The sequence below is a fragment of the Dendrobium catenatum genome, unplaced genomic scaffold (genome assembly GCF_001605985.2).
Source record: "Dendrobium catenatum unplaced genomic scaffold, ASM160598v2 fragScaff_scaffold_1446, whole genome shotgun sequence".
NCBI classification, from domain to species: domain Eukaryota; kingdom Viridiplantae; phylum Streptophyta; class Magnoliopsida; order Asparagales; family Orchidaceae; genus Dendrobium; species Dendrobium catenatum.
In genome coordinates, this window is record NW_021319908.1 from 3,086,030 (window position 1) to 3,111,757 (window position 25,728).

Below are 25,728 nucleotides of genomic sequence, written 5' to 3' on the forward strand. Positions count from 1 at the left end.
TGTCGAAAGGGATGGATCACAAAAGATACAACAACAACAACAACAACATCAAGCCTTTAAAAAATCAAAGGAAATTGAATACAGCTGTTTGCAAACAAAGTCAGAAGATAGACACTAAGAGACCTGAACGGTACTTTATTGCCAACTGTAAGGCTGAGAACTAGAATTTATAACATTTAGATGCAAGTTCACAGCAGCAGGCTGACGGCATCTGTATTATTCTTTTATATTATATAACAAACTGAAATAACCTCATAAGGTGAGATTATTAAAGAAAAAGTTCACATTATCATACATCTAATATTATGCATAGAAGCTATCAATCAACAAAATAATGACACGAATATATTATCATTAGTCTTGTTTTTTTCTCGTTAATATTGCAATCATATTAAAGCTTAACCAAAAGATGTGATTCTGCTAATTATTTTCATGTGCCTACAAATACTTTGGTACAAAAGAGCCCTATAGAGAAACCTTCGCAATAGATACAACACAGTACTAACCATCAACCCTCGATCATTTTCATATTTTACTAAACTCCAAACCATATAGCATTAAAAGCTTACCATGTCTAATAAAAAATCACCATGGATAACTTCCTATATTGACATGGTAAAGATCCTTCAGTCAATTTAGAGTTTAGACAGACTAACTCTATTGACTCTATTGACTAAGTAGACCCAAATTCATGACAACTCAGGATGACAGAATTATGGAATCTTAATTAGATTAATCATCATTCCCCCACTATCCGTTTAAAGTTAATGAGAGTAAATTTTCTCAATCCAAGAGAATCAGATGGAAAACCAATTTGGGGGATTGTAGGAGATGATGAAGAAGCCCATTGAGATGCAATCCAAAACTCCTACGACGATTCTGATGAAAAGGAAGGATAATGAGCACATTAGAGAAGTAAACTTCGAGCAAGAAGATGTGGATTACACAAAATTAAATCGCTACAGATAGAAGACACTAGCTAAAAGCAGGAATAAGAAATTGTCCCCAAAATACTTTGGGCCTTATGAGGTCTTGGAGTGCATTTGGAACAGTAGCCAATCGATTGAGGCAACCACCCTCATCAACTCTATACCTAGTCTTCCATGTCTCACAACTGACGAAGGCAATAGGAGAGCACACACCATCGTCACTACCCCCGACTTTAACAGAGGACATGGAGGTCATTTTGGAACCCCTAGAAGTAGCAGTTGTGCGCGAAGGAGAGGCAGTGGAACATGAGGTGCTAATCAAGTGGAAGGAACTACCATAGCCGATACGAGATGATCGGGAGATAGTTTCCAACCCTCTACCTTGAGGACAAGGTGCTAATCAAGTGGAAGGACTACCATAACCTCTCGAGTAGCTCCAGTAGAAGATAAGATTAGAGAAAGTCGCCTTAGATGGTTTGGTCACATAAAACGGCGGCCTTGTGATGACCCGGTTAGGAGAGTAGAGGTATTAGATTTGACTTATGTTAAGAAAGGTAGGGGTAGACCTAAAAAGACTTGGTTAGAAAATATTAGGAATGACCTTTCTTTATTAGATTTAAACGAGAATTTGACTTTTAATAGGACACAATGGAGAAAAAGGATTCATGTAGCCGACCCCACATAGTGGGATAAAGGCTTGATGTTGTTCTTGTTGTTGTTGTACATTATTATTGAATGGGGGGGGGGGGGGGGGGGCACATATGAGAGTTCTCCACCCAGTTTAGGAGAACAAAACCAAGCAACTATGCTTGGCGGGAGACAACAGAGCAAAGAGAAGGGTACGAACCCTCTTATTGGGCTTGAGAAAGATCTAATTCAATATGTAAGAAAGAGAAATAGAGGGGGAGATATCTAGGAATGTTTTAATTATAATTGGGGGGAATTTAATTGGGAAAGAGATCCAAATAAAATTCAAATTGAAGAGGGAATCAATTAAGGAAAAAAGACTGGTATAGAAGGGAATTTGGGAAGCTTATTTACAGCTAATCATATTGCATTTTCAAGTTATGTTTTGATTTATTTTGATGAAGTTTCTTTCGTAGAGAGTTCCTAAAGGCGTTTAGAATTTCTGGGTTAGACAATCTACCTCTCGAATTGCAGATTAATCTTGCTTTAATGTTGAAGAAATAATACAAAATCAACCATTGTTTTGGGTATTCCTACAATTTTTTCTCTTGTTTGCTTGTTGTTTTTACTTCCAAGACATATCAGAAACCTCAAATCAAAACATAAAGTCCTCATAAAACAAGGGTGGAATCTTGGTAGTTCTTTATATGGAATCCAATCAATATTATGAATAATTTGACCCGAAAAAACTCTCATAGTAGGTCTAGGTGTAAATTTTCAAAGCCCACAAATTTCTAACACCTCTATTAAGAGATTTCTATCATTTACTTACATATGCAAACTCATCATCTTCTTCTTCTTCAATTTTTAAAAGGGAATATAGTTTTTCATCCTCTCCTTGCTCTTGTAGTTGACGCCCTTCAAGTAGAGCAATAAGAGCAAACCCACCTTGTATATGCTGATAGGCACATGTACCATATTATTCATTAATAAGGTCTATCATATAGACAACTTCAATCTCAATTGTTTCCTCCTCTCGCGTTTCTTCTTTCATACAAATATTCGTGCAATGCCTCCACTATTTCATGATTTCATGCACTCTTGCTAATAAGGTTTCATTGAAGCTGAGATGAAGATGCTCAAGTGGATGAGTGGATTCACTCTTATAGACAGAATGCAAAACAAGTGTATATGTGAAAAGGTTGGAGTGGCAGATATGATTAGGGAGAGTAGCCTTAGATGATTTGGTCGCATAAAATGTCGGCCTTTTAATAACCTAGTTAGGAGAGTAGATGTATTAGATTTGACTTATGTTAAGAAAGGTAGAGGTAGACATAAAAAGAGATAAGAAAATATTCGAAATTACCTTTTTTATTAGATTTAAATAAGAATTTGACTCTTAACATAACACAATGAAGAAAAAGATTCATGTCGCCGATCCCATGTAGTGGGATAAAAGTTTGATGTTGTTGTTGTCGTTGCTGACAAGTTTCATGTTTGTTTTGAAAGGGAGGGGTCCGAAGTTGGTGTTGGGCCAAAAATAATTGGCTCGGTTCACCAGTGGAACTATTCCTCTTTAACCATTCTTAAGTCTCAAACTTATTCTTAGAAATATGATTGTCACCAATTCAAGGATTTGTTGTACAATTGGCTGCTCAGTTAACACTTCTCAAGCCCAAGTTCAGCATTGTTCCTTCTTCTATCTTCAAGAGAGCCTTCATTCAGATAAGAAATCTTCAACGTCATGTGTTCCTGCTACAAACAAGTTGCTTAGCATGGAGAAAGTATTTATAGGTACTAGCGAGGCTTTGTAACTAAAAATAGTCCTCTTTATGGCAATCGATTCCACACGAGTCAGCTTGTCAAATACAGGGATTCTCGTTTCTGGAATTTCAATAGCAACAGCTTCCACAGGCACCTAACATGACATTGAATAGGTATAACAATGACAATGGTAATAGCAATCAAGATTTTCAAACCATCAAATTGGATGGTAGCTCATATTTCTCCAGTGTTGATAAGCTCCTTGTTATGCTTTCTTAATGACAGTAGGGTGTTCCCAATTTGATTCAAATTTGCCACCAAGTCATGGATGAGGAATGGTTGGTAATGCAGCACTAGGACATATTCTTCTTCTTGGAACATCCAAGAACGTACCATGCGATCAAAGAATGCAGACATTCTTACCTGATAAATTTTTAGATTCCATTGAGCTTTAAGTAAAACTTTGTTAAGTACATCCAGCTCTTCAATTTGTAGATAAATATTCTGCTCTGAGTTCATATAGGACATCTACTTGAAGTGAAGACAACTTGATTTCAAGAGTCAAGGCTGATTCAAATCCGAACACTAAGACATAATGAGTAGCTTTAGTTGGCATGTTATAAGTAGTATGACATACCTATAATTCGTTAATCATTTTGATGTGTCATTCTGTTTTGTTCTTGGCAAGGATTTTCTTATCTAAGTTGGACTAATGTCCTATAGAAAGCTTATGATAAGTCATTTGCTCTTAGATTGAAGACTGATGAATATCACCAATTAATTTTCTAACGATTGATAAATCTATATATTTTTGTATTTTTTTCAAATATGCTCTATTGTCTTAGATTGTATAGATTGGTATAAGTTCAACTATGAGAGAGATCCAAAACTCTGCGTATGAGAGTAGGTAAACAAGGCCTGTAATGAAATGGATATCCAAATGAACTGAAAAGAAATGCAAAGACATGAAACCCAACCTCTACTTACAAGTGGGCAAATTTAACAATGTTCCAAGCAATCAATATATGCCAACTACCCTATGATCGGTGCATTTATGGTGCATTATAATTGAGGGGGTTTATTTAAAAAAAAAGCTCTCAAGTTGCTCCTTGCAAATAAAATATAGCAGAAAACCCACCCCAACGATAGTTGTGTTGTTAAAAAATCTCAACCGGAGAGGATCTCTATAATCAAAATATCCTCAAAGTAAAAAAAAATGAACTCAAATCTCGATAAAAATACAAAAATTTTGCAAAACTTAAAATATTCAAGCAATAACTAACAACTTCTAAGCTTCAATCCATCCATCTTCTGCAATAGTTAATGAGGGTCACAAAATTAAGATAACCTAAGCTCACAAAGAGCTAATGTAATATCAAGTGTTTCTCTATATTTACTCTCAAAATGTAATGCCAACAAGACTATGTCCATCAGCTGAATGGTGTTTCACAAAATAACATCATTAAATTATTATTACAACCAAGGCCCTCTAATTAGGTGATTTCACCAAAAAAAATGACACCATTAAATTATAATCATGTTAAAATAAAAAGTACCCTAATGGTTTAATTCTCTAACTGGCGAATCATAAAGTACACTTGACATTTTATAAAACCCTCTATTAGTTAAGGTCGATTTAAAATTTTCTGCTTAGGGAAACATCTTGACATCAACAAGGTCCCCTTACAGGATACAACCCATGATTGTTGCAAGGATCCCTCGATCATCCACGATAAATTTCCTCAATCCTAAACCAAAACCACTAATTACTATAGGCAAAGCATTTAGTGAATACGAACCAGCCTTAATCAAAAGTTCTATCATGATTGTGAGGGGTAATTAACCATAGATGTTTGCACCTATTGAAAGCCTTGAACCAAATCATAATGGAATCGCAAAATGAGGGTGAAATATGTATGTAGTGCTTTATCTAAAATCTAATCTTCCTTATGGCAGCATGAATTTTTGGATTCTACGTGACAATAATCTAATGTTGCTTATAGAATCTACCATATACAGCTATATAAGTAGCATATATAATACTTTTTCTTTACAGAAATCCAACTTCAAGGATATTCATGTAAGGAAAAATGGAAATTCCATTTGACATTGATCCCTGCAAGCAATGACATGATTGGCAATACCATCATCACAACACAATTACAAACGTTTCCACAAGTCACCAAGTAAAGCATCAAAGAAAGACTCATACACACTTCCAAGAAACAAGATAGCTACGGCTAAATTGCTAAAAACCTAAGAAGCTTGCATTTCACACCAACAAACATATGCTCATGTTTCAGTTAAACCATAAAAAATACAAAATCTAAAAACAAAAGACAAAAATCACCTAAAGGTGAAAATTTTCATCTTCTACCATTTTAAAAGTTTTCCTCATGATAGTTTAACTCAACATTTCTTCGCAGCTACTGTTCTCTTGATATCAGGCATTTTTAATATTTTTTTTAATCATGGCTTTTGTGCTGCATCCTAGTGAGAGATATTCCTCAATTTAAATTGTATTTCCTTCTATTTTTCTCAAAAGAAAAAGGCAATGGGTCATTCATTTTGCCAGTATCCGCACATTCATACTGCAATGTCAAACAGACCACATATCCATTGAAACACTGTTCAGCTTTATTTCTCAATGTTATTCGATTAATGATTTGACAAGATAACGACCATATAAGATATTGCAACCATCACATAACTAAACATATAACTGATCTTCTGAGAAGCAGTAAGCTCATGGAAATAGATCGCCCCATAATAAGTAGAACTGTTGCTAATATATAATTCTGGCAAGGCAAAGCTATCCGTCATTCCATTTACAAAAATTTCTAGCATAAAATGTACTTCAACCATATTTGCAAAACCGACTTATACATACACAAGGAAAAAAACATTCAACAACTTGAGGAAAATAAAATGGAATTAAAAACAATAACAAATTCAAGGAAACACTAACCCTTTTGTGCAAGAATTGAAAAGAAACCAAAACATCACAAAGCTCTAACACCTTCAGATAAAATTCTGATTCGTAAGTAGCTTCAAATGGCTGGAGTACAACCTATGAACCATAATGTTTTTATACACAAATTTTAGTACCATCAGACTGCAAGAGAGAAACATGCCCCATAAATTTGTGCTTTTCAACTAACATCAATAAGTACCTTTATAAGAGTTTCACTACTCTGGTCAGACTTTTGTATATTAATGCAAACATTGACAAATGGTAATGGATGAAGTGATGAACTCTCACCCATCATAACCTGAAAAGTAATTAAATCTGCAGTCGGTCATAAAAAATATCAATCTTTCTTTAAAAAGTACGTTGCTAAATGAAAACTTCACCTTCTTTGCAATTAGCAGAATGTTTCTATTAAATGGATCGATTAGCGTAATATCAAAGCAGCCAATGCAGATGAAGTTTCACTAAACTCGCACTCAACACTGATACCCTTAAGAATTGCTTCCATGATCATTTTTTCATACCTAAAAAAAATGAAGAACCAGCGTGCAAAACAGATCAAGTTGATTCTTGCAATTGGGAAACAAAAAAGCAAAAGAGAGCAAGAAAGAAGAGCACCATCAAAAAATATACCAATGATAAAAACAAACAAAATTAAAAGAGTCAACACACCAATGTTGAACTCACACTAATTCGAAAATTTAGAGCATCAAATGGCAACCAATATTTTTATGTAAAAAAATGAAGAACCAGCGAGTAAAACAGATCAAGTTGATTCTTGCATTTGAAAAAAAAGCAGCATGTGAGGACTAAAATAAGGACAGGTTGAATGAAGAAAATAAGGAGAACTATGTCATTATTACAGAAAATACGAATTCATAATTAATTTAAGATGAAATGGAATGTTCTAAAATATTCTTGAAGAAATATGCATTGTGAGGTGTGAAAAATTTATGGATAGAATTCAATTCAAATGTCATGGCATTAAAGGGAAATTCAAATACAAGTCTTGAAGATCCTGAACCAAAGTTGAGTACACAAAGCATCATGGCATTTTGCCCGCTATGTTCTTGTCATTCCCTGTTAAGGATGATCTCTCTCCTAGTTTGATGAATTTGCTAGATTACCCTGTTGCCCCTAGGAGACTACCTACGACCCTAACTAAAACTTCCTATAGAAATGTCCTGGTAGCTCAGGATGTCTTCATTTCTCCCCCTACACCAGTTCCCTTAGACCTGAACACTTTAGATCCCCTCATTTCGTGACTCTTCCACCTTTATTCCATCTATGTGTGCTTGTGAGTTACTATGTTCTGTGTGTTTTGGTTGTCTGTTGTCTTCCAAAATTTTCCTCTATTTAAAATTTGTGTGTGAATCCACATTTCACTGGATTTGTCCAAAGGATTCTCAAGGGATGGTACATACATTTCTTGCATTTCCACCTACTGTCCGGCTGATTGGACAAATCCAGGTTGCTGTCCTCGGCCCAGGAGTGCTCAAATCAGCAATGAAGCTGTCCTGGGAGACCTCCTAGCTGTTGTCCAGTTGCGTGGAGAACCATTGGCTGCTGGCACCAGTCCAGGAAAGCCAAAACCAGCAAGGAAGCTGTCCAAGAAGGCCTCCCAACTACTGTCCAGTTAAGATCGGAGCTTCATTTCACCTTTATCCTCGGAGATCCCAACATTACGAGTTGCTGTCCAAGACTTCTAAGAACCAAGAGCTGTTGTTTAGACTTCACGATTTGCTCTTCAAGACCCAATTGATTCAAAACCCCATACCCATTCTACATCAAATAGTCAATAAAATCAATGACAACGCTTACGTGGTGGATTTGCTAGCAGAGTTCAACATTCATTCCTCTATAAACATAGAATATTTAGTAACCTATGAGGGTCCAGAGCTTAACCCACCAAATCCACTTCAAACTGAGCCTTGTGTGACCCCACCCTGTGAGAACTCCCAGCCTACCTCCACTCCCAAATATTCCCAAATTATCAATAGCGGAGAAGGTTGACATGATTTCGAGTGATGACATTATTTTCACAAATGAGGGTGGACGAAGAAGATATCTGAAAAAGGTGAAGAGGTAAACCAGAGTCAGAGGATACGTGGTCAGAGCGCAAGGAGCTACATCAGATCGGCCCATATGCACGAGAAGTTCTCGAGATACCCACTCGACGGAGTTGAGTTTTCTCTCACCTGGGTAGAATGATGAGGGCATCAGAAGATCAACAGCTACGATCTAGAGTTTATTTTATTTTTGATGTGTCTTATGTACTAGTTTATTTTATATTTCTATTTTTCCCATTTTACCCCTAGGGGTGGTCATGTGGTATTGTAGCCCGAAGGGTGTTTTAGTCTTTGTTTCTTTTTTTTTCATGAGACCTATTTATAGGCTAGCTCTCTTGTACTTTAGGATGATGATTGATTAATGAAAATTCAGATTTCTCTTTGTCTCCCTCAATGTTGAGTGTTTGAGAGAAGGAAGACCCAAGGTGTGAGCAATCGCAACACCCGTCAACCTTTGGAAGAGTCCAAGGTTCGCGGTTCTATGATCTCTTTGTGAGTTCTTGGTTCTTTATTTTAGTCTTCATCTTCCTCGTCCCTCTTCCCCTATACCGCCGGCAATCCCCTCTCTTTCTCCCCAAACCGACATCCTCAACCCCTCCCTATGATTCCCCATTACCCGCCGCCCCTCCACCTCCTTGCCACTGGCCACCTTGGCCCTTCCACCATTCATGATGATTTCCATCATCATTACCACTTACCAAAACTCACCCAAGTGATTTAGGAAGATAACTCATCAATTTGAAATTCAAATTTGAATTTCAAATAACTTCCTAAATCGATATAGCTATATTTAGAAAGTGTTTTTATTTGAAATCAATTCTATATCATGAATTTTGCAATTCAAAAAAATTCAAATTTCACCATAATTACTTTCCTAATTTACTTTGCCATTAATATGGAAAGGTTTATTTTGAATTCAAATAAATATTTGAATTTCAAATACCTTACCTATTAATAAGCCCCAATTAGGAAAGCTCCCCCAACTAAATGAAATCTGAAATCAAGATTCATATTTGATTTAAATCAGTAATTAAATCCCTGGGGCCCACATAAAAAAAATCCCTGGGGTCCACATGCATTGAACTTAGTACCTAATCCTTTCCCCCCATATGGCCGGCCCCTCTTCCCCTATGTTGCTTAATTATTTCCTTCCAAATCAAACCCAATCTTCCCCCCCCAAATCAGCCACCTCTTTATTCTCCTTAATTACTTGGGATTTGAATTTCAAATCCCTTCCTAATTCTCAATTCAATCTTTGATCTCCTACCTATTGAATCCAAAATCTAGCCCAAAGTTGTGCCGCCCCTCCTTACTCTAGCCGGTCATTCCATCCCCCTCCTTCCTCCACTGGTTACTCTTCCAAACCCTTCCCGTGACCGCTGAAAGTAGAGCCCCTGCTGGAGTTATTTTGCTGTCCAGAGAATTCTAAAGGCTGTTACAGAGTTTTTCTTGCATTTCCACCTTCTATCTACTGTTTGGAAAATTATAGGTTGTTGTCCTCTGTCCAAGAGTGCTCAAATAAATAACAAAGTTGTCACGGGAGACCTCCTAGATGCTGTCCAGTTGATTAGAGAACCACCGACTGCCGTCACCAGTCCAGGAACGTCAAAATCAGTAAGGAAGTGGTCCAAGAAGGCCCCCCAACTGCTGTCCAAGACCAAACTACTGTTGTCCAGAGAAATTCTACATCTCTTTCTGCTGTCCAGCCAGTCGGGAGATCTTTATGTGCTGTCCTAAAGTTTCCAATTGCTGCCCACCACATCAAGAAGGGTCTTGGTTGCCATCTACTTCATCTCAAGCCCCCAAACAACCACCAAAGCTTCGTATCTTCTATTTCTTTGGGTAAACTCTTCCCCCGACCCCTTTATCTTTGTGGTTACTTCTCAATTGTGGTCTTAGAAGATTCATGAGAATAATGTCAATACTCCTCCGCTAAAACTTAGTACTATTAGTGATGAGGACATCGATTAGAGGTTCAAACATGTGTATCGTCGGAAGCATCGCAGATCGACGACCACGATTCAGAGTTTATATTTTTAAATATTTATGCATTTTATTTTCTTTGAGTCTTCCTATTGTACCGCTATTATGAGTTGAGTCATGTTGAAGGCAGTTTTGTCAATGTTCCTTTTTTTATATTGAGACCTATATATAGGTCATTTCTATTGTAATGAGACGATGATTGATTATTAAGAAAAATTTGTATTTCTTCATCTTCTTCTTGTGAGAGCACTAGAGAGAAGGGAGAGAGCTCAAGGTGAGCACGTGCAAGGCCCACCAGTCGTTGGAAGAGTCCTCGATTCGTGGTTTTCAACTTATCTTCTTCTTCTTGTCCTTTTTCTTCCTACCACCCGCCACCTCCCCTAGCTCCCTCCGCCGGCCACCTTCTCCACACCCAGATCAACCCGAAACCCCACCTTCCCAAGACCACCATCCACCACTCCATCAAGCTGATCCCTTCTCCATTGGTTCCACCACCGTCTCCATCCAAGTTCAAGCCCACCGCCGGCCACCTCCTTTCAATCCATTGAATGAGGAGTTAATGCTTCATAATCACTTTGCTAGAGAGCTTGAAGGATTTGGGAAACTATTTTAAAACATTTTAAATTCAAAATTTGAAATTCAAAATTTGAAATTCAAATAGTTTCCTAAATTAGAAATCTATATTAGGAAAGTCTTGAATTTCATTCAATTTAAGTTTCAAATTAGATTGGATGAAATTATTCTATCCCTAAATTGGAGTCCCCAATTAGGAAGTTATTTTAAAACTCCCCCAAATCCCCTCTCCCTCTCTCACCATGCCGCCGGCCCCCATGTGGGATTCTCCACATTGATTGCTCAATTAATGCTCCACCTTATTTGAAATTAAAATTGATTTCAAATAATTCCCCCCACCCCCCAATTTACTTAATCCTGAAATTAATTTCAGGTTTGTGAATTAATTCCCTCTCCTTCCCTCTCTATGTCGCCGGCCATGCTAGGGATAAATCCCAATTAATGCTACTTTATGGCATTGATTACAATTGATTTGAAATTCAAATCCCAATTTGCATCCCTCCAAATTGACTCAAATCTGAAATTAATTTCAGATTTTTTATTAAATCTCATCAACACTCCTTCTAACCTAATCTCCTCCTCACACCCTAGCCGCCTCCCCCATCTCCTCTTGCCGATTCCAACTCCCGCCCCCTCTCTCTCTACCATGGATGCTATGGGGTGCTCTGATGGGGACATCAGATCATGGAAGGTTTATCAGAGACATGGCCGCCGATCTACGGCCACGATCGAGTCTTTATATTTCTGATTCATTGATGTATTTTATTATTCATGTACTTTCTTATTTGCTTAGGTGTCTTTTTGTTATTTCCCTTTGTACCCCTCTTATGGGAATTGTCGTATGTAAGCCCAAAGGGCAATTGAGTCTTTTATTTCTTGAGTCCATTGTACTTGGCTATATATAACCCTTTGCTTATTGTTTCATGGTTAATGAATAGTTGCTTATTGAAATTTCCTCTTGCATGAGTATTGAGAGAGCCTAAGAGTTCTAACGGAGAGAGTTCCCTAGGAGAGGGAGATTAGCGCAATACCCACCAACCTAGATAAGTCGAATTCGTGGTTTCTTTCATTTATCGTATTTCTTTTCCTCCTTTGTTTCCTCCTCCTCCCCATCTTCGTTTGGCCGCCGGATTCTAATCTCACCCGAATCCCCTAATTTATCGGCCAACACCCCACCCGACCCCTCCACACTGCCGGCCCAATACTCTAGCCGCCGGCCACCGTCCACCTCTTCATCCCACTAAACCCTTGCCTAATTTGGATGGATTAATTTTGGGCTGGTTTTTCAAAATTCAAATTCACTCATTTGAAATTTGAAAACTTTCCTAAAATACAATTCTATTTTGGAAAGTTCTTAAATCAATTCTTTTGAATTTCAAATTCAATTGGATTTGGTTAATTACTTTCCTAATCTTGAATCTAATTTATGCAAGCATGACACCTCACCCCAAATTCCCTCTTGCCCACTAATGCCGCTGGCCCCCCCTTCCTGGGCTTGGAATTAGAATTATTTCCTTAAGCTAAGCCCCTCTTTTGGAAATATTTCAAACTCCCCAAATCTCCTCTTGACTGAAATTTTCCCAAGTCCCAAGCTCTAATTTATTTTTTACACCAGAAATTGGAATTTGGAAATAAAATTCCCCACCTCTTTCTCAATCCCGCCAGCCTCCTCTCTCCCACCCTCTCTCTCCTATCTCTCTCATATCTCCTCTCTTACCTCAAATTCCCTAGTGAATTTGAGCCCACAACTCTTACTCCTCCTAGTGCTTTTCCTCTGCTTAATGATCGCTGAAATTCCTCACAGGTTTTGTGAAAAAAAAAATCCGAAATATTTCAGATTTCCTGAGAGGAATTGTTTCAGATTATTGGGAGGATCTTGGAGTTCGTTCTTGCCGCTGTTCAAAGGTTGTATCGAGTGCTAGAAAGATTTTACCTTCACTCCTCCATGAATGGCAGATCCGGAGACTGAGTATGGGATAACTTGGAACGACGACGGCTTCACCGACATCCTACGATCCACCTTCTTCGACGTGAATCTGGAGATTGACCGTACCGTTGAAGACTACGTGGAGTGCATCCTATTCGCCTTGATGGAAGCCATTGACGAACATTTTGAAGGCATCGAGTAGAGGATCTCCAGCTCTCCCTAACGAAGGTTTCTCTTTTTACTTGCGTCTTATTCATTTTAGTCTAAATTCTCGTTGGTTTGATTGCAGTCACGACGGATTCTTCCAATTGCTCTTACTTAAGCTTAGTAATCATAGGATTTGAGCGCACCTCGATGCATCCTAATTCTCATCGTTAGATTAGGGATAAAATTGAAAACTACTACTACGCGTTGTGTTAATTTTTCTATTTATTTTGGAAGTTTCAAAATGCATAGCATGTGATTTTAACCTAAGCGGATAACTCCTAATCGTTTTGAATCGTTGTTTGAATTCGCTAGTAATTTCGTTCTTGAATTATTCAAATCACAAGTTTTGTGAAATCCTTTTGAGTTAATTCATTTACATTGTCCGGCATCATCTGGTATCAGAGCATGGTTTGCTCTAGTTTTGCATGCTAAACATCATCCTAGGAGTTGTTTTAACTAGTTTTATACGTTGTTGCATGCGTGCTATCATTTAAATTAGTTTAATTACATTTTATGCTTGCTGTCCACTGCATTCCTGCATCCATTTAGAGGATTGTTACACGCTTGTTTATCAATTGTTCAAGTGATGTCCTTAACCTAGCTGCTTCACTAGTTGTCTAGGTTGCTTAGTCCCTCTTTGTAGTTTGTTGTCCATGAGTTTCTAGCACCAGTTAGAGTCCCCTTAGAGTGTTTTTTTCCCTGCTATAGATTGTTGTCCACTTCATAGAAAACCTTCTCAATACCCCTTTGTGTTTAGGAATGGACCCTGAACAACTAGGGAGGACCTTAGACCTCTTGGTAGGTCCAATGAACAACATTAGGCAGCAGCTTAAGGAAAATCAATCAGATTTAGCTGAGCTTCGTAGGAACACCACGGAGAGATTTGATGCACTTAAGCTAGCTAGACAGAACCCTACTCCCTACACCCATTCTAGACCACCTTCTATGTATGGGGATGAGACCTACCCAGATGAGAGGCCATATCGGGCCAATCATCGAGCTCCCTACCATAGACATGACCCACGTCATGATCCTGATTTGGATGATAGGTATCACCGTGCCAATCATCGTGCTACCTACCACAGCCATGATCCCGATGCACCACTGATGAAGAATATTAAGGTTGATGCTCCCACCTTTGATGGCACCCTCGATCCCCAGTTCTTCCTGGACTGGGTCAAAGGTATGGACAATTTCTTTAAGTGGTATGACATATCTGAGGCCAGGAACGTTAGTTTTGCAGCTATGAAACTAACGGGTAGGGCGGGTCAGTTTTGGACGAACTTAGAGAGTCTCAGGGAAGATAGGAATGAGTGCCCTATTGTAGATTGGTTATCCATGAAGCGGGAACTAAAACAGAAGTACTTGCCTTCGTCGTACTTCCCCCACCTATTGGACAGGTGGAATAGGTTGACCCAAGGCAACAAACCAGTGAAGGAGTACATCGCCTCGTTTGATGACTTCTTGATTCGCTGCAAGGGGGAGACATCTACCACCCCCACGTAGATCTTATCTATGTTTCGTACCAGGTTGCGTGAGGATCTACGCAATGAGTTATTTGCCCAGAACGTCACTACACTGGAGAATGCCTATAGCCTAGTGCTTGATCTATAGGAGTCCCGTTCTCAGCACCCGAGTCGATCCCATGATTCTAGACCCTCCTATAGATCAGCCGGTAGTTCCACCCCACACACTCCTGCTTCTCGACCCACTCCTGGGAGCACGACCCGACCACCCACGGGTCCACCTGCACCTAGATCTAATTTTAGAAGTAAACCTCCCACCCCGGATGCCCCTCGGTCCAGTCCCAGGACCAAGTGTTTTCGATATCAGGGGTATGTGCATATCGCTTCTCAATGCTCTAGTCCGTATAAGGTTTCGATAGTTGAGGAGATTACTTCGAGGAGGACGACGACACTACGGTCCTCAATTGCCTTCAGAAGTTGGATACCTCTCCCATCTGCGTGGTGAGATGTGCACTATCCCACCCGACACCCACTGATGACTGGCGTAGGACCTCAATTTTCCATACCTACACAAAAATCAAAGACAAGAACTGCAAAGTCATAGTGGATAGTGGTAATTGCATAAATGATGTTTCCTCCAGCATGGTATTCCAGTTAGGTCTGTCGGTCGTTCCTCACCCCAACCCGTATAAGGTATCGTGGGTCAACTCCAATGCCTTAGAGGTAAAGGAACGAAGCCACGTGCCCATCTCCTTTGCCACTTATAAGGAGAGTGTCTGGTGCGATGTATTGACTATGAATGTTGGACAAATCTTGCTAGGTCGCCCCTGGATCTACGATAACGATGTCCACATTTATGGGCGTTCAAACACCTGCGTGTTTGAACATGCTGGCAAAAAGATTAAGCTTTTGCCATCACGGCACCAGGTTACGGATGTCACGAAATCCAACCCAGTTAAATCTAAAAAAGGCGTGAACCTTGTCACCGCCAAGGTTCTGATTACTAAGATTACTCAAGGCGCCCCTCTATTTGCCTTAGTCGGCCGTGAGATTCCCACCGAATCTAACGAGCCCATTCCTCAAGAGGTACAACCTATTTTAGGACAGTATGCTGATGTCTTTCCCGATAATCTTCCAAATCAGTTACCTCAACTTAGAGACATTCAGCATGCTATAGACTTCGTCCCTGGAGCCTCTCTCCCAAACCTGCCACACTGTCGCATGAACCCCACGGAACATGTTGAGCTTAAGAAGCAGGTTGATGAGTTACTGCAGCGAGGTTTCATTAAGGAGAGTCTTAGTCCATGTGCAGTGCCGGCCCTTCTCACACCGAATAAGGACGGATCTTGGAGAATGTGTGTTGATAGCCGTGCTATCAACAAGATCACCGTCAAATATTGATTCCCTATTCTGAGGCTCGATGGCATGCTCGAAATGATGACGGGTGCCACACTATTCTCCAAAATTGATCTCAAGAGTGGGTACCACCAGATCCGGATCCGACCCGGTGATGGGTGGAAAATGGCCTTCAGGACCAAGTATGGTTTTTATGAGTGGTTAGTCATGCCTTTGGGCTCAATAACGCCACTAGCACATTTATGCAAATCATGACTCAAGTGCTGCGTCCGTTTATGGGAAAGTTTGTCGTCGTCTACTTTGACGACATTCTTATTTACAGTCATTCCATTAGTCAGCACTTAGACCATTTAAGGCAAGTTTGTGAGGTCTTAAGGAAGGAGCAATTATATACCAATCCCAAGAAATGCACATTCCTTGTAGATCGCGTCATTTTCCTGGGCTTCATCATTTCAGCCCAAGGGGTTTCCGCAGACCCCGAGAAGGTGAGGGCCATTATAGAGTGGCCTAATCCTCAGACTATCCGGGAGGTCCGCAGCTTTCACGGATTAGCCACCTTCTATAGGAGATTCATACAAAACTTCAGCACGATTGTTTCTCCTATCACTGATTGCCTGAAGAAGGGTGATTTCCACTGGATCCCGGCTGCCACCAGAGCTTTTGATAAGATCAAACAAAAGATGGTGGAAGCCCAGTGCGACTTCCGGATTCTCCAAAGTCTTTGAAGTGACTTGCGACGCTTCGGGGGTCAGAATTGGAGGAGTCCTCTCCCAGGAAGGTCACCCGATAGCATACTTCAGTGAGAAGTTGAATGATATCCAGCAGCGCTACTCCACGTATGACAAAGAGTTCTACGCCGTGATCCAATCTCTTCGCTATTGGCGACACTACTTGCTCCCGCAAGAGTTCGTCATTTTCTCGGATCACGAAGCTCTGCGTTATCAACTCCCAGAAGAAGTTGAATGCTCATCATGGTCGATAGGTTGAGTTCATTCAAGAATACACGTACACCCTGAGACACAAGGCGGGAGTTGAAAATAAAGTTGCCGATACTCTCAGTCGTCGTATGATGACCGTCACTGAAATGAGAGCTGAAGTCGTGGGATTTGACCAAATAAAAAGGGATTATTTGGAATGCCCCGACTTCAAGGAGACCTACACTCTCTTGTCTACAGGCAGCACACACTTTGTGGACGATTTCCTATTGGATGATGGTTATCTTTTCAAATTCCAGAGGCTTTGCAACCCAAGCACCTCCAGGGAATTTCTGATCTGGGAACTCCACGCCGGAGGCCTCGCTGAGCACTTCGAACGGGACAAGACTATCGAAGCCGTGGAGTACCGTTTCTTTTGGCCCAGCCTAAAGAGAGATGTTGGTCGGCTGGTCAGTCGGTGTCACACCTGCCAGCTGGCTAAGCAGCGTAAGCAGAACACTGGTCTTTACACTCCCCTACCTGTCCCCAGTTGTCCTTGACAGGATGTTAGTATGGACTTTATTTTAGGCCGCCCAAGACACTCCGTAGACACGATGCGATTTGTGTAGTAGTTGACCGGTTTTCCAAAATGGCACACTTCATTCCATGTTCTAAAACATCTGATGCCTCTCATATTGCGAAGTTATACTTCAATGAGGTCGTCCGTTTGCATATTTTACCCAAAACCATTGTTTCTGATAGGGATGTGAAATTCACTAGCTATTTTTGGAAAACCCTATGGATGAAAATGGGCACCAAACTTCACTTTTCCACTGCCTTTCACCCACAGACGAATGGTCAGACCGAGGTAGTTAATAGGAGTGGGTAATTTATTGCAGTCCCTGGTTGGTGAGCACATTAGAGATTGGGATTCCATTCTACCTACTGCTGAGTTTGCTTATAATAATTCCATTAACCGAACCACGGGTCTAAGTCCTTCTGAAATTGTATACGGGTTCAAACCTAGACAGCCGTTAGATCTGATACCCATGAGTTCTAGGTATAGGATTTCTGAGTCTGCATCAGCATTTGCATCTCATTTGCATGAAATTCATAAGGATATTGCACAACAAATTGAAAAGAATAATCATGAATATAAATTACATGCAGATTTAAAACGTCGATTTAAAACCTTTGAGGTTGGTGACTCTGTAATGGTGCGGATTCGTCCAGAACGGTTCCCTCCAGGAACAGTTAAGAATTTGCATGCAAATAGTGCTGGACCTTTCAAAATACTTAAGAAAATTAACGACAATGCTTATGTAGTAGATCTGCCTGCATAATTCAATATAAATCCCTCTTTTAACATAGAAGACTTAGTGGCATATGAAGGTCCTGATTTTAACCCACAAAATCCACTATCAAAGCAGCCTGGTGTGAACCCACCTTGTGAGATCCCGAACCTACCTCCACTACCAGATATTCCCAAATTTCCCATAGCAGAGCAAGTGGAGGCAGTCTTAAGTGATGAGATCATATCCACAAGAGGATGAGGATGAAGAAGGTATTTGATCAGGTGGAAAGGAAAGCCCGAGTTAGAAGATACGAGGCTAGATCGCGAGGAGTTGCAGTAGATTGACCCGGATGCACTAAAGATCTACAAAAGCGCCAGAGATACTTACTCGGCAGAGTCGAGTTTTCTCCCACCCAGGGAGAATGATGGGGACATCAGATCATGGAAGGTTTATCAGAGACGTGGCCGCCGATCTACGGCCACGATCGAGTATTTATATTTCTGAGTCATTGATGTATTTTATTATTCATGTACTATCTTATTTTCTTAGGTTTCTTTTTGTTATTTCCCTTTGTACCCCTCTTATAGAAATTATCGTATGTAAGCCCAAAGGGCAATTGAGTCTTTTATTTCTTGAGTCCATTGAACTTGGTTATATATAGCCCTTTGCTTATTGTTTCATGGTTAATGAATAGTTGCTTATTGAAATTTCCTCTTGCATGAGTATTGAGAGAGCCTGAGAGTTCTAATGGAGAGAGTTCCCTATGAGAGGGAGATTAGCGCAATACCCACCAACCTAGATAAGTCGGGTTCGTGGTTTCTTTCATTTATTGTATTTCTTTTCCTCCTTTGTTTCCTCCTCCTCCTCCCCATCTTCGTCTGGCCGCCGGATTCTAATCTCACCCGAAACCCCTCTTTTTCCTCCCCGCCCAACACCCACGGCCAACACCCAACCTGACCCCTCCACACCGCCGGCCCAATACTCTAGCCGCCGGACACCGTTCACCTCTTCATCCCCACTAAAACCCTTGCCTAATTTGGATGGATTAATTTTGGGCTGGTTTTTCAAAATTCAAATTCACTCATTTGAAATTTGAAAACTTTCCTAAAATACAATTCTATTTTGGAAAGTTTTTAAATCAATTCTTTTGAATTTCAAATTCAATTGGATTTGGTTAATTACCTTCTTAATCCTAAATCTAATTTATGCAAGCATGACACCTCACCCCAAATTCCCTCTTGCCCATTAATGCCGCTGGCCCCCCCTTCCTGGGCTTGGAATTATAATTATTTCCTTAAGCCAAGCCCCTCTTTTGGAAATATTTCAAACTCCCCAAATCTCCTCTTGACCGAAATTTTCCCAAGTCCCAAGCTCTAATTTATTTCCTAAACCAGAAATTGGAATTTGGAAATAAAATTCCCCACCTCTTTCTCAATCCCGCCAGCCTCCTCTCTCCCACCCGTCTCTCTCCTCTCTCTCACATATCTCCTCTCTTACCTCAAATTCCCTAGTGAATTTGAGCCCACAACTCTTACTCCTCCTAGTGCTTTTCCTCTGCTTAATGATCGCTGAAATTCCTCACAGGTTTTGTGAAAAAAAATCTGAAATATTTCAGATTTCCTGAGAGGAATTGTTTCAGATTATTGGGAGGATCTTGGAGTTCGTTTTTGCCGCTGTTCAAAGGTTGTATCGAGTGCTAGAAGGATTTTACCTTCACTCATCCATGAATGGAGGATCCGGAGACTGAGTATGGGATAACTTGGGACGACAACGGCTTCACCGACATCCTACGATCCACCTTCGACGTGAATAATCTGGAGATTGACATTACTGTTGAAAACTACGTGGAGCGCATCCTATTCGCCTTGACGGAAGCCATTGACGAACACTTTGAAGGCATCGAGTGGAGGATCTCCACCTCTCCCTAACGAAGGTTTCTCTTTTCCCTTGCGTCTTAATCCTTTTAGGCTAAACTCTTGTTGGTTTGATTGTAGTCACGACGGACCCTTCCAATTGCTCTTGCTTAAGCTTAGTAATCGTAGGATTTGAGCGCACCTCGATGCATCCTAATTCTCATTGTTAGATTAGGGATTAAATTGAAAACTACTTCTACGCATTGTGTTAATTTTTCTATTTATTTTGGAAGTTTCAAAATTCATAGCATGTGATTTAAACCTAAGCGGATAACTCCTAATCGTTTTGAATCGTTGTTTGTAATTTCGTTCTTGAATTATTCAAATCACAAGTTGTGCGAAATGCTTTTGAGTTAAATTGCATTTCATTTACATTTTCCGGCATCATGCTCATAACAGTTGAAGCCAAAAGAAGAAGGCGACGTTCTCTCATCTCCTCTTCAATGTCGAATGGCCGATCCCGATGTTGATAGCGGATTCGTACTCGACGCCTACGGAGACATCCACATCGTTCGATCACCATTCTTCGACGTCGGGTTTGGTTCTAACAACACTGTTGAAGATTACTTAAACCGAATCCTCCCCACTCTTGTGGACACATCGACGATCAATTATCGAATTACAAGTGGACCATCAACGGCCATCCATCCGTGCCACCTCCACCACCGTCGACCTTTCCGTGGATCAAGACTCTTGGTGTTGCGACCACCCTCTTGGCATCGTTGGGTGTGCTGAAGTCCTTCTCCCGCTAAAGCCTAGTGTAGCCGAGTAATCAATCCCCGAGGTGAAAACTTTCATTATTAAATCGTGAATTGTTTATTAAGAGCTTTTAGTATTGATAATATCTTTGTTTATCTATGAGATTTGGTTAATCTACATGTACTCCTTCGCCTAAGCAAGTGGAAAACTAAGATTCTTTAAAGAATTTGCTTGTCATCACAATAAGTTATTGATTTGGATTACATTGCCATTTACTCTGAAATTCTTAATAAGCTCCTGCGCATTTGGTTTCACATCAATTAGAGAGTTGAGTGAGGGATATCTCTCAGTGATTAATCTTATTATTAGCATAGGGATTTATTGTTGAAAACCAATCATGTATGCAACGTTAGATTAAATTGATTATGTTATGATCTTCACTTCTATGCAAGTGATTTAGTCTAAGCTTGTCTTACCACCCTTGTATTTTATTTTGTCGTTCAAAATCACTCTAAGGATATAGTTATTGTGCTCTAAAATTAAGCGTGCAAATTCATTAAGTAACTCATCTTCGCATGTACGTTCTACATCACTAGTTCTTGTTTTCCCACTTATGGATCCAGTATTTTACGAATAGTTCATCTTTGTGTTTTAATGAAGTTTTTTTTTTCTTATTGCATTTGAAAATAAGTGTAGCCATTCAACAGTTTTCAACGAATACTTTTCATGGTGTTTTTTTTTTCTTCAAAATTTGTAGGAGGTTAAAGATCAATAAATCTATCTAAGATTACTTGTTCAGTTGTTTTCAGTGTCATGTTTGAAACGTTGTAATCGTGCAAGACAGCCGATGGAGAGATTTTTGGAATTGAGTGTGTGCGGATAAAAATTTTTAGAAGTGTTTCCTGATTTAATGGGGTGATGTTGCAGCTTTCAAGGCACTTAATTATAATCTCAGGATTTCAACAAGTGCAGGAGTAAATTCACACTCATCCCAAAAAGAAACATCAACATCAAGCCTTTGACCAACTACATGGGTCGGCTACATGAATCCTTTTTCTCCATTGTCCTATTAAAAAGTCAAAATCTCGTCCCAAAAAGAAAGAAAAAAGTTTTTTTCTAAAGTTGATTTTGATAAAGTTTACAAGTGTTGTGACTGGAATTTCATTCTGCTCACCCTTGCTGATAGAAACTTTCCACCAAAATTGATTCATTGGACTAGGGAAACTCTAATATATGCTAATGCTTCTATCCATATAAATAGGTGGTTAGGAACTAAATTTAACTGTCATCAGGATCTACATCAATGTGATTCACTCAAAGCATTCCCCATTAATATCGTTTATTCTCTTAATCATCATTAAAATTAGTGGCACGCAAGACAAACAAAATTCTTAAGATCATTTGGCAATTCATCAATCCATCAAAAATTTCATAACGGATAACTCCAATTGCATGAAAACATAATAGTGATTTCAAAGCGTGAGGAGCTTCAAATTGCTAGAAATTAAATACATGGTTGTTGAAGATCCCTTGCATGTATTAAACTATTTTGATAAGTGAAATACATAGATAAACTAGATTTATATCTTCCAATGAAAAATTCATAACAGTAGCTATGTAGGTAAAGCTAGAATACAACAACAACGGGATTAAACTCGGTGATAAAGCAAGAATAACTAAAAAACGGTTAGTAAAAGATAATTGCTAATTCTTTTTAGTACTTGCTCAAAATCGTAGCACCAATTTGACAGATGTTGAGACTGACGGAGAATAAAAATTTCTCTCTTCTGCAGGAATCCTCAGTGAAAGAGCAAACAGGATTAAACTCGGTGGCCTCATAAATATCCTGCATTGGGAAACCAAGAATAAGAACTAAAGATGAAAAGATACTTACAAAAATACAAAATCTTGATTATATATGACCTTTATGATCTCATCAGAAACAACACCAGCAAATGAACTAGAGTCAGCTGTACCACCAGCTCCAAGCATCCCCAGTGACAGCCAATTCAACCATCCCCGAGCACTGCTAGATGACCTGTCATCATGTTGCTGCTTTTCATAAGAAGCAGAAGGTAGCCTCTCATCATTTGTTCCAGTAGTAGAAGTTTTCATCTTGGAAAGCTCCTTCAATTCATCAAGACAAATAAGCAAACATTACTGAAAAATAAAAGATTTCAAAATGACAAAAAACAACACCCTTCCTTCATATTAGCGCTTATATGGACGTTAGAATTTATGTGAGCAATTATGTGCCCGTGTCTGCATCCATGTGTGTTGTGCCGTCACATATACAACTTTAGGTGCATACACATGCTGGGAACAACTTTCAAATCTCACTTATCCATATGCTATAGGAGATATTGAAAATTTCATGGATTAAACATGCATTTTTCCCCCCGAAAAAAGAAAAATTTCTACTGCAATACCCATTTTCAACAAATAAGTTAAAATGTAGATCAATTAGCAATGAAAATTATACCTGCATTTTTTGCTCTGCAGATGATCTGTAATTTAGGATATCATCAATATAGCACACCCTATCCATTTCTTCCAGCTCAAGAAGAATATCTTTACTGACAACCTAGGTAGAACATTTTGCAAAAATATGAATAAACATTGTAGAACATTTTGCAAAAATATGAATAAACAAATGCATAAGTCCTTAACTAATAATCAAGCATCAATTCTGAAGATCAAACATGGGGAAAATCATTATGGCCAAATTGTAGCCCATGATAACTTCAACTTTTCACTGTAAAAAAAAAATAATAATAATAAAAAAAAGCTTACAAATTTTATGGAGATAGAGGAATTTCTTCCATGATAATAACATATATGAAAGATTACAAATTTGTATCTAAAGGGTGTCAGTGTTTCCTTGCCCAAGTAAGGGATACAAATAAGGAAGTTAAAGATTTGAAAGATATACTTATAGTCAAAGAATATCTAGAGGTGTTTCTGGATGATTCATCAGGATTACCACAAGAAAGAGAGATAGATTTCACTATTGATTTGTTATCAAGTTCAAAACTAATGGCAAGGGCACCCAACAGAATGGCAGTTAACGAATTGCATGAGCTAAAAAGCCAACTACAGGAATTGTTAGATAAAGGGTTTATCAAGCTAAGTTCCTCACCATGGGGAGCTCTAGTATTGTTTGTAAAGAAGAAAAATGGGAGCTTCAGAATGTGCATACTACATAGATTACAGGGAATTGAATAAGCTTACTGTTAAAAACAAATATCCATTATCCAGAATTGATGATCAATTTGATCAACCGGAGGGAGCTACTATTTTCTCTAAAATTGATTTGCGTTATGGGTATCATAAGCTACACATTAAGGAGGAAGATATAGCTAAAAGTGCTTTCAAAATTACACATGGTCATTATGAGTTTGTAGTAATGTCATTTGGAGTAACAAATGCACCTGTTGTATTTATGGACTTGATGAATAGAATTTTCAAACCATTTATACACATTTTTTTGATTTTGTTTATATATGATATCTTGAATTATTGAAGGGATGAAGAAAGTCATTCCAATCATTTGCATGCAGTATTGCAAACACTTAAGAAGAACAAATTATATGTCAAATTTTCAAAGTGTAAATTTTGGTTGAGCATTGTAAACTTTCTTGAGCATGTGATTAGTGGTGAACGCATTTCAGTTGATCAAAATAAAATCCAAGCCATTGCTGAGTGAACAAGGCCAACAACAGTTTCAAAAATGAGAAGTTTTCTGAGTATTGCTGGTTATTATAGGAGATTCATAGAATGATTCTCTTAGATTGCAATGTCATTATCTAGATTAACTCAAAAGGCAGTAAAATTTGAATGGAATGATCAATGTGAAAGAGCTTTTCAAAAGTTGAAGAATTGTTTAATGATTGTTCCAATTTTAATAATTTCATAAGGTTCAAAAGGATTCCAAATTTTTTATGATGCTTCATTGAGGGGGGCTTGGATGTGTATTAATGCAGCATGGTAGAGTAGTGGCATATACTTCAAGTTAATTGAAAGTTCATGAAAGAAACTATCACACTCATGTTTGAAATTAGCAGCTATGATTTTTGCACTCTAAATATGGTGACATTAACTATATGAAGTCAGAAGTGAAGTGTTTACAAATCATAAGTCTAAAATATATTTTCAATCAAAAAGAGCCTAATTTAGGCAGAGAAGATGGTTAGAACTTATCAAAGATTATAACATGGAGATATAATATCATCCTAGAAAGGAAAATGTAATTGCAGATGCGTTATGCAAAAAGACTCTTGGATGTGCAAATTAGCTAATCATCCAGCATGAATAAATAGTTAGAGATATGAAAAGACTATAGATTATAGTGGTTAATCAGAAATACACTAAAAACATGTTATAAAATCAACTGATGATTCAATCCACTTTAAAGGGTAGAGTATGCAATTCATTGTCTCAAGATGAAAATTTTTAAGAAATTATAAAAAAGAAGTGCAAGCAGGACAATTAGAGAATTTTGTATTCAATGATGAAAGAATGTTAAAGTATAAAGGCATAATCTATATTCCAAATATTGACAATTTAAGGGAAGAAATATTACAGGAAGCTCACCTCTCTGGCTATGAAATTCAACCAAGCAGTACAAAAATGTATCAAGAACTGAGAGATTTATTTTGGTGGCCAGGATTAAAAAAGAGTTGCAAAATTTGTGGCAAATTGTATTCCCTATCAAATGATTAAAGTTGAACATCAAAAGCTAGGTCAACTACAACTATTACTGATACTCGAGTGGAAATGTGAAGAAATTGGAATGAATGGCGAGCTTTCTAATTATAACAGATCGTACGGTATGATGTGGTGATCGTACAATACGATTACTTATATTCAAAAAATAATTTTTCCAGGAAAAATAAAATATTTTAATTTATTTTTGTTACACCAGATCGTACAGTACGATATATATTGTACAGTACAATGAACAGAAAAGTTAAAATATTTATAATCATTTTTTGCTCCCTCTATTTGTGTGCATGATCAACAAACTAACATACAT

The 25,728-nt window shown here is 38.6% G+C and overlaps 1 protein-coding gene across 1 annotated transcript in view; it reads right to left on the reverse strand.

Moving 5' to 3' along the window:
- The window catches only part of LOC110111707, a gene marked incomplete at its 5' end in the record, with an annotated part of 144,745 nt that overhangs the window by 70,031 nt on the left and 48,986 nt on the right, over nt 1–25,728 (reverse strand). The window contains 7 exon segments of the mRNA XM_020843695.2: nt 6,289–6,390; nt 6,494–6,592; nt 6,675–6,724; nt 6,727–6,815; nt 22,415–22,539; nt 22,617–22,820; nt 23,176–23,277. Of these exon segments, the coding sequence (XP_020699354.1) occupies nt 6,289–6,390; nt 6,494–6,592; nt 6,675–6,724; nt 6,727–6,815; nt 22,415–22,539; nt 22,617–22,820; nt 23,176–23,277 (771 nt within the window).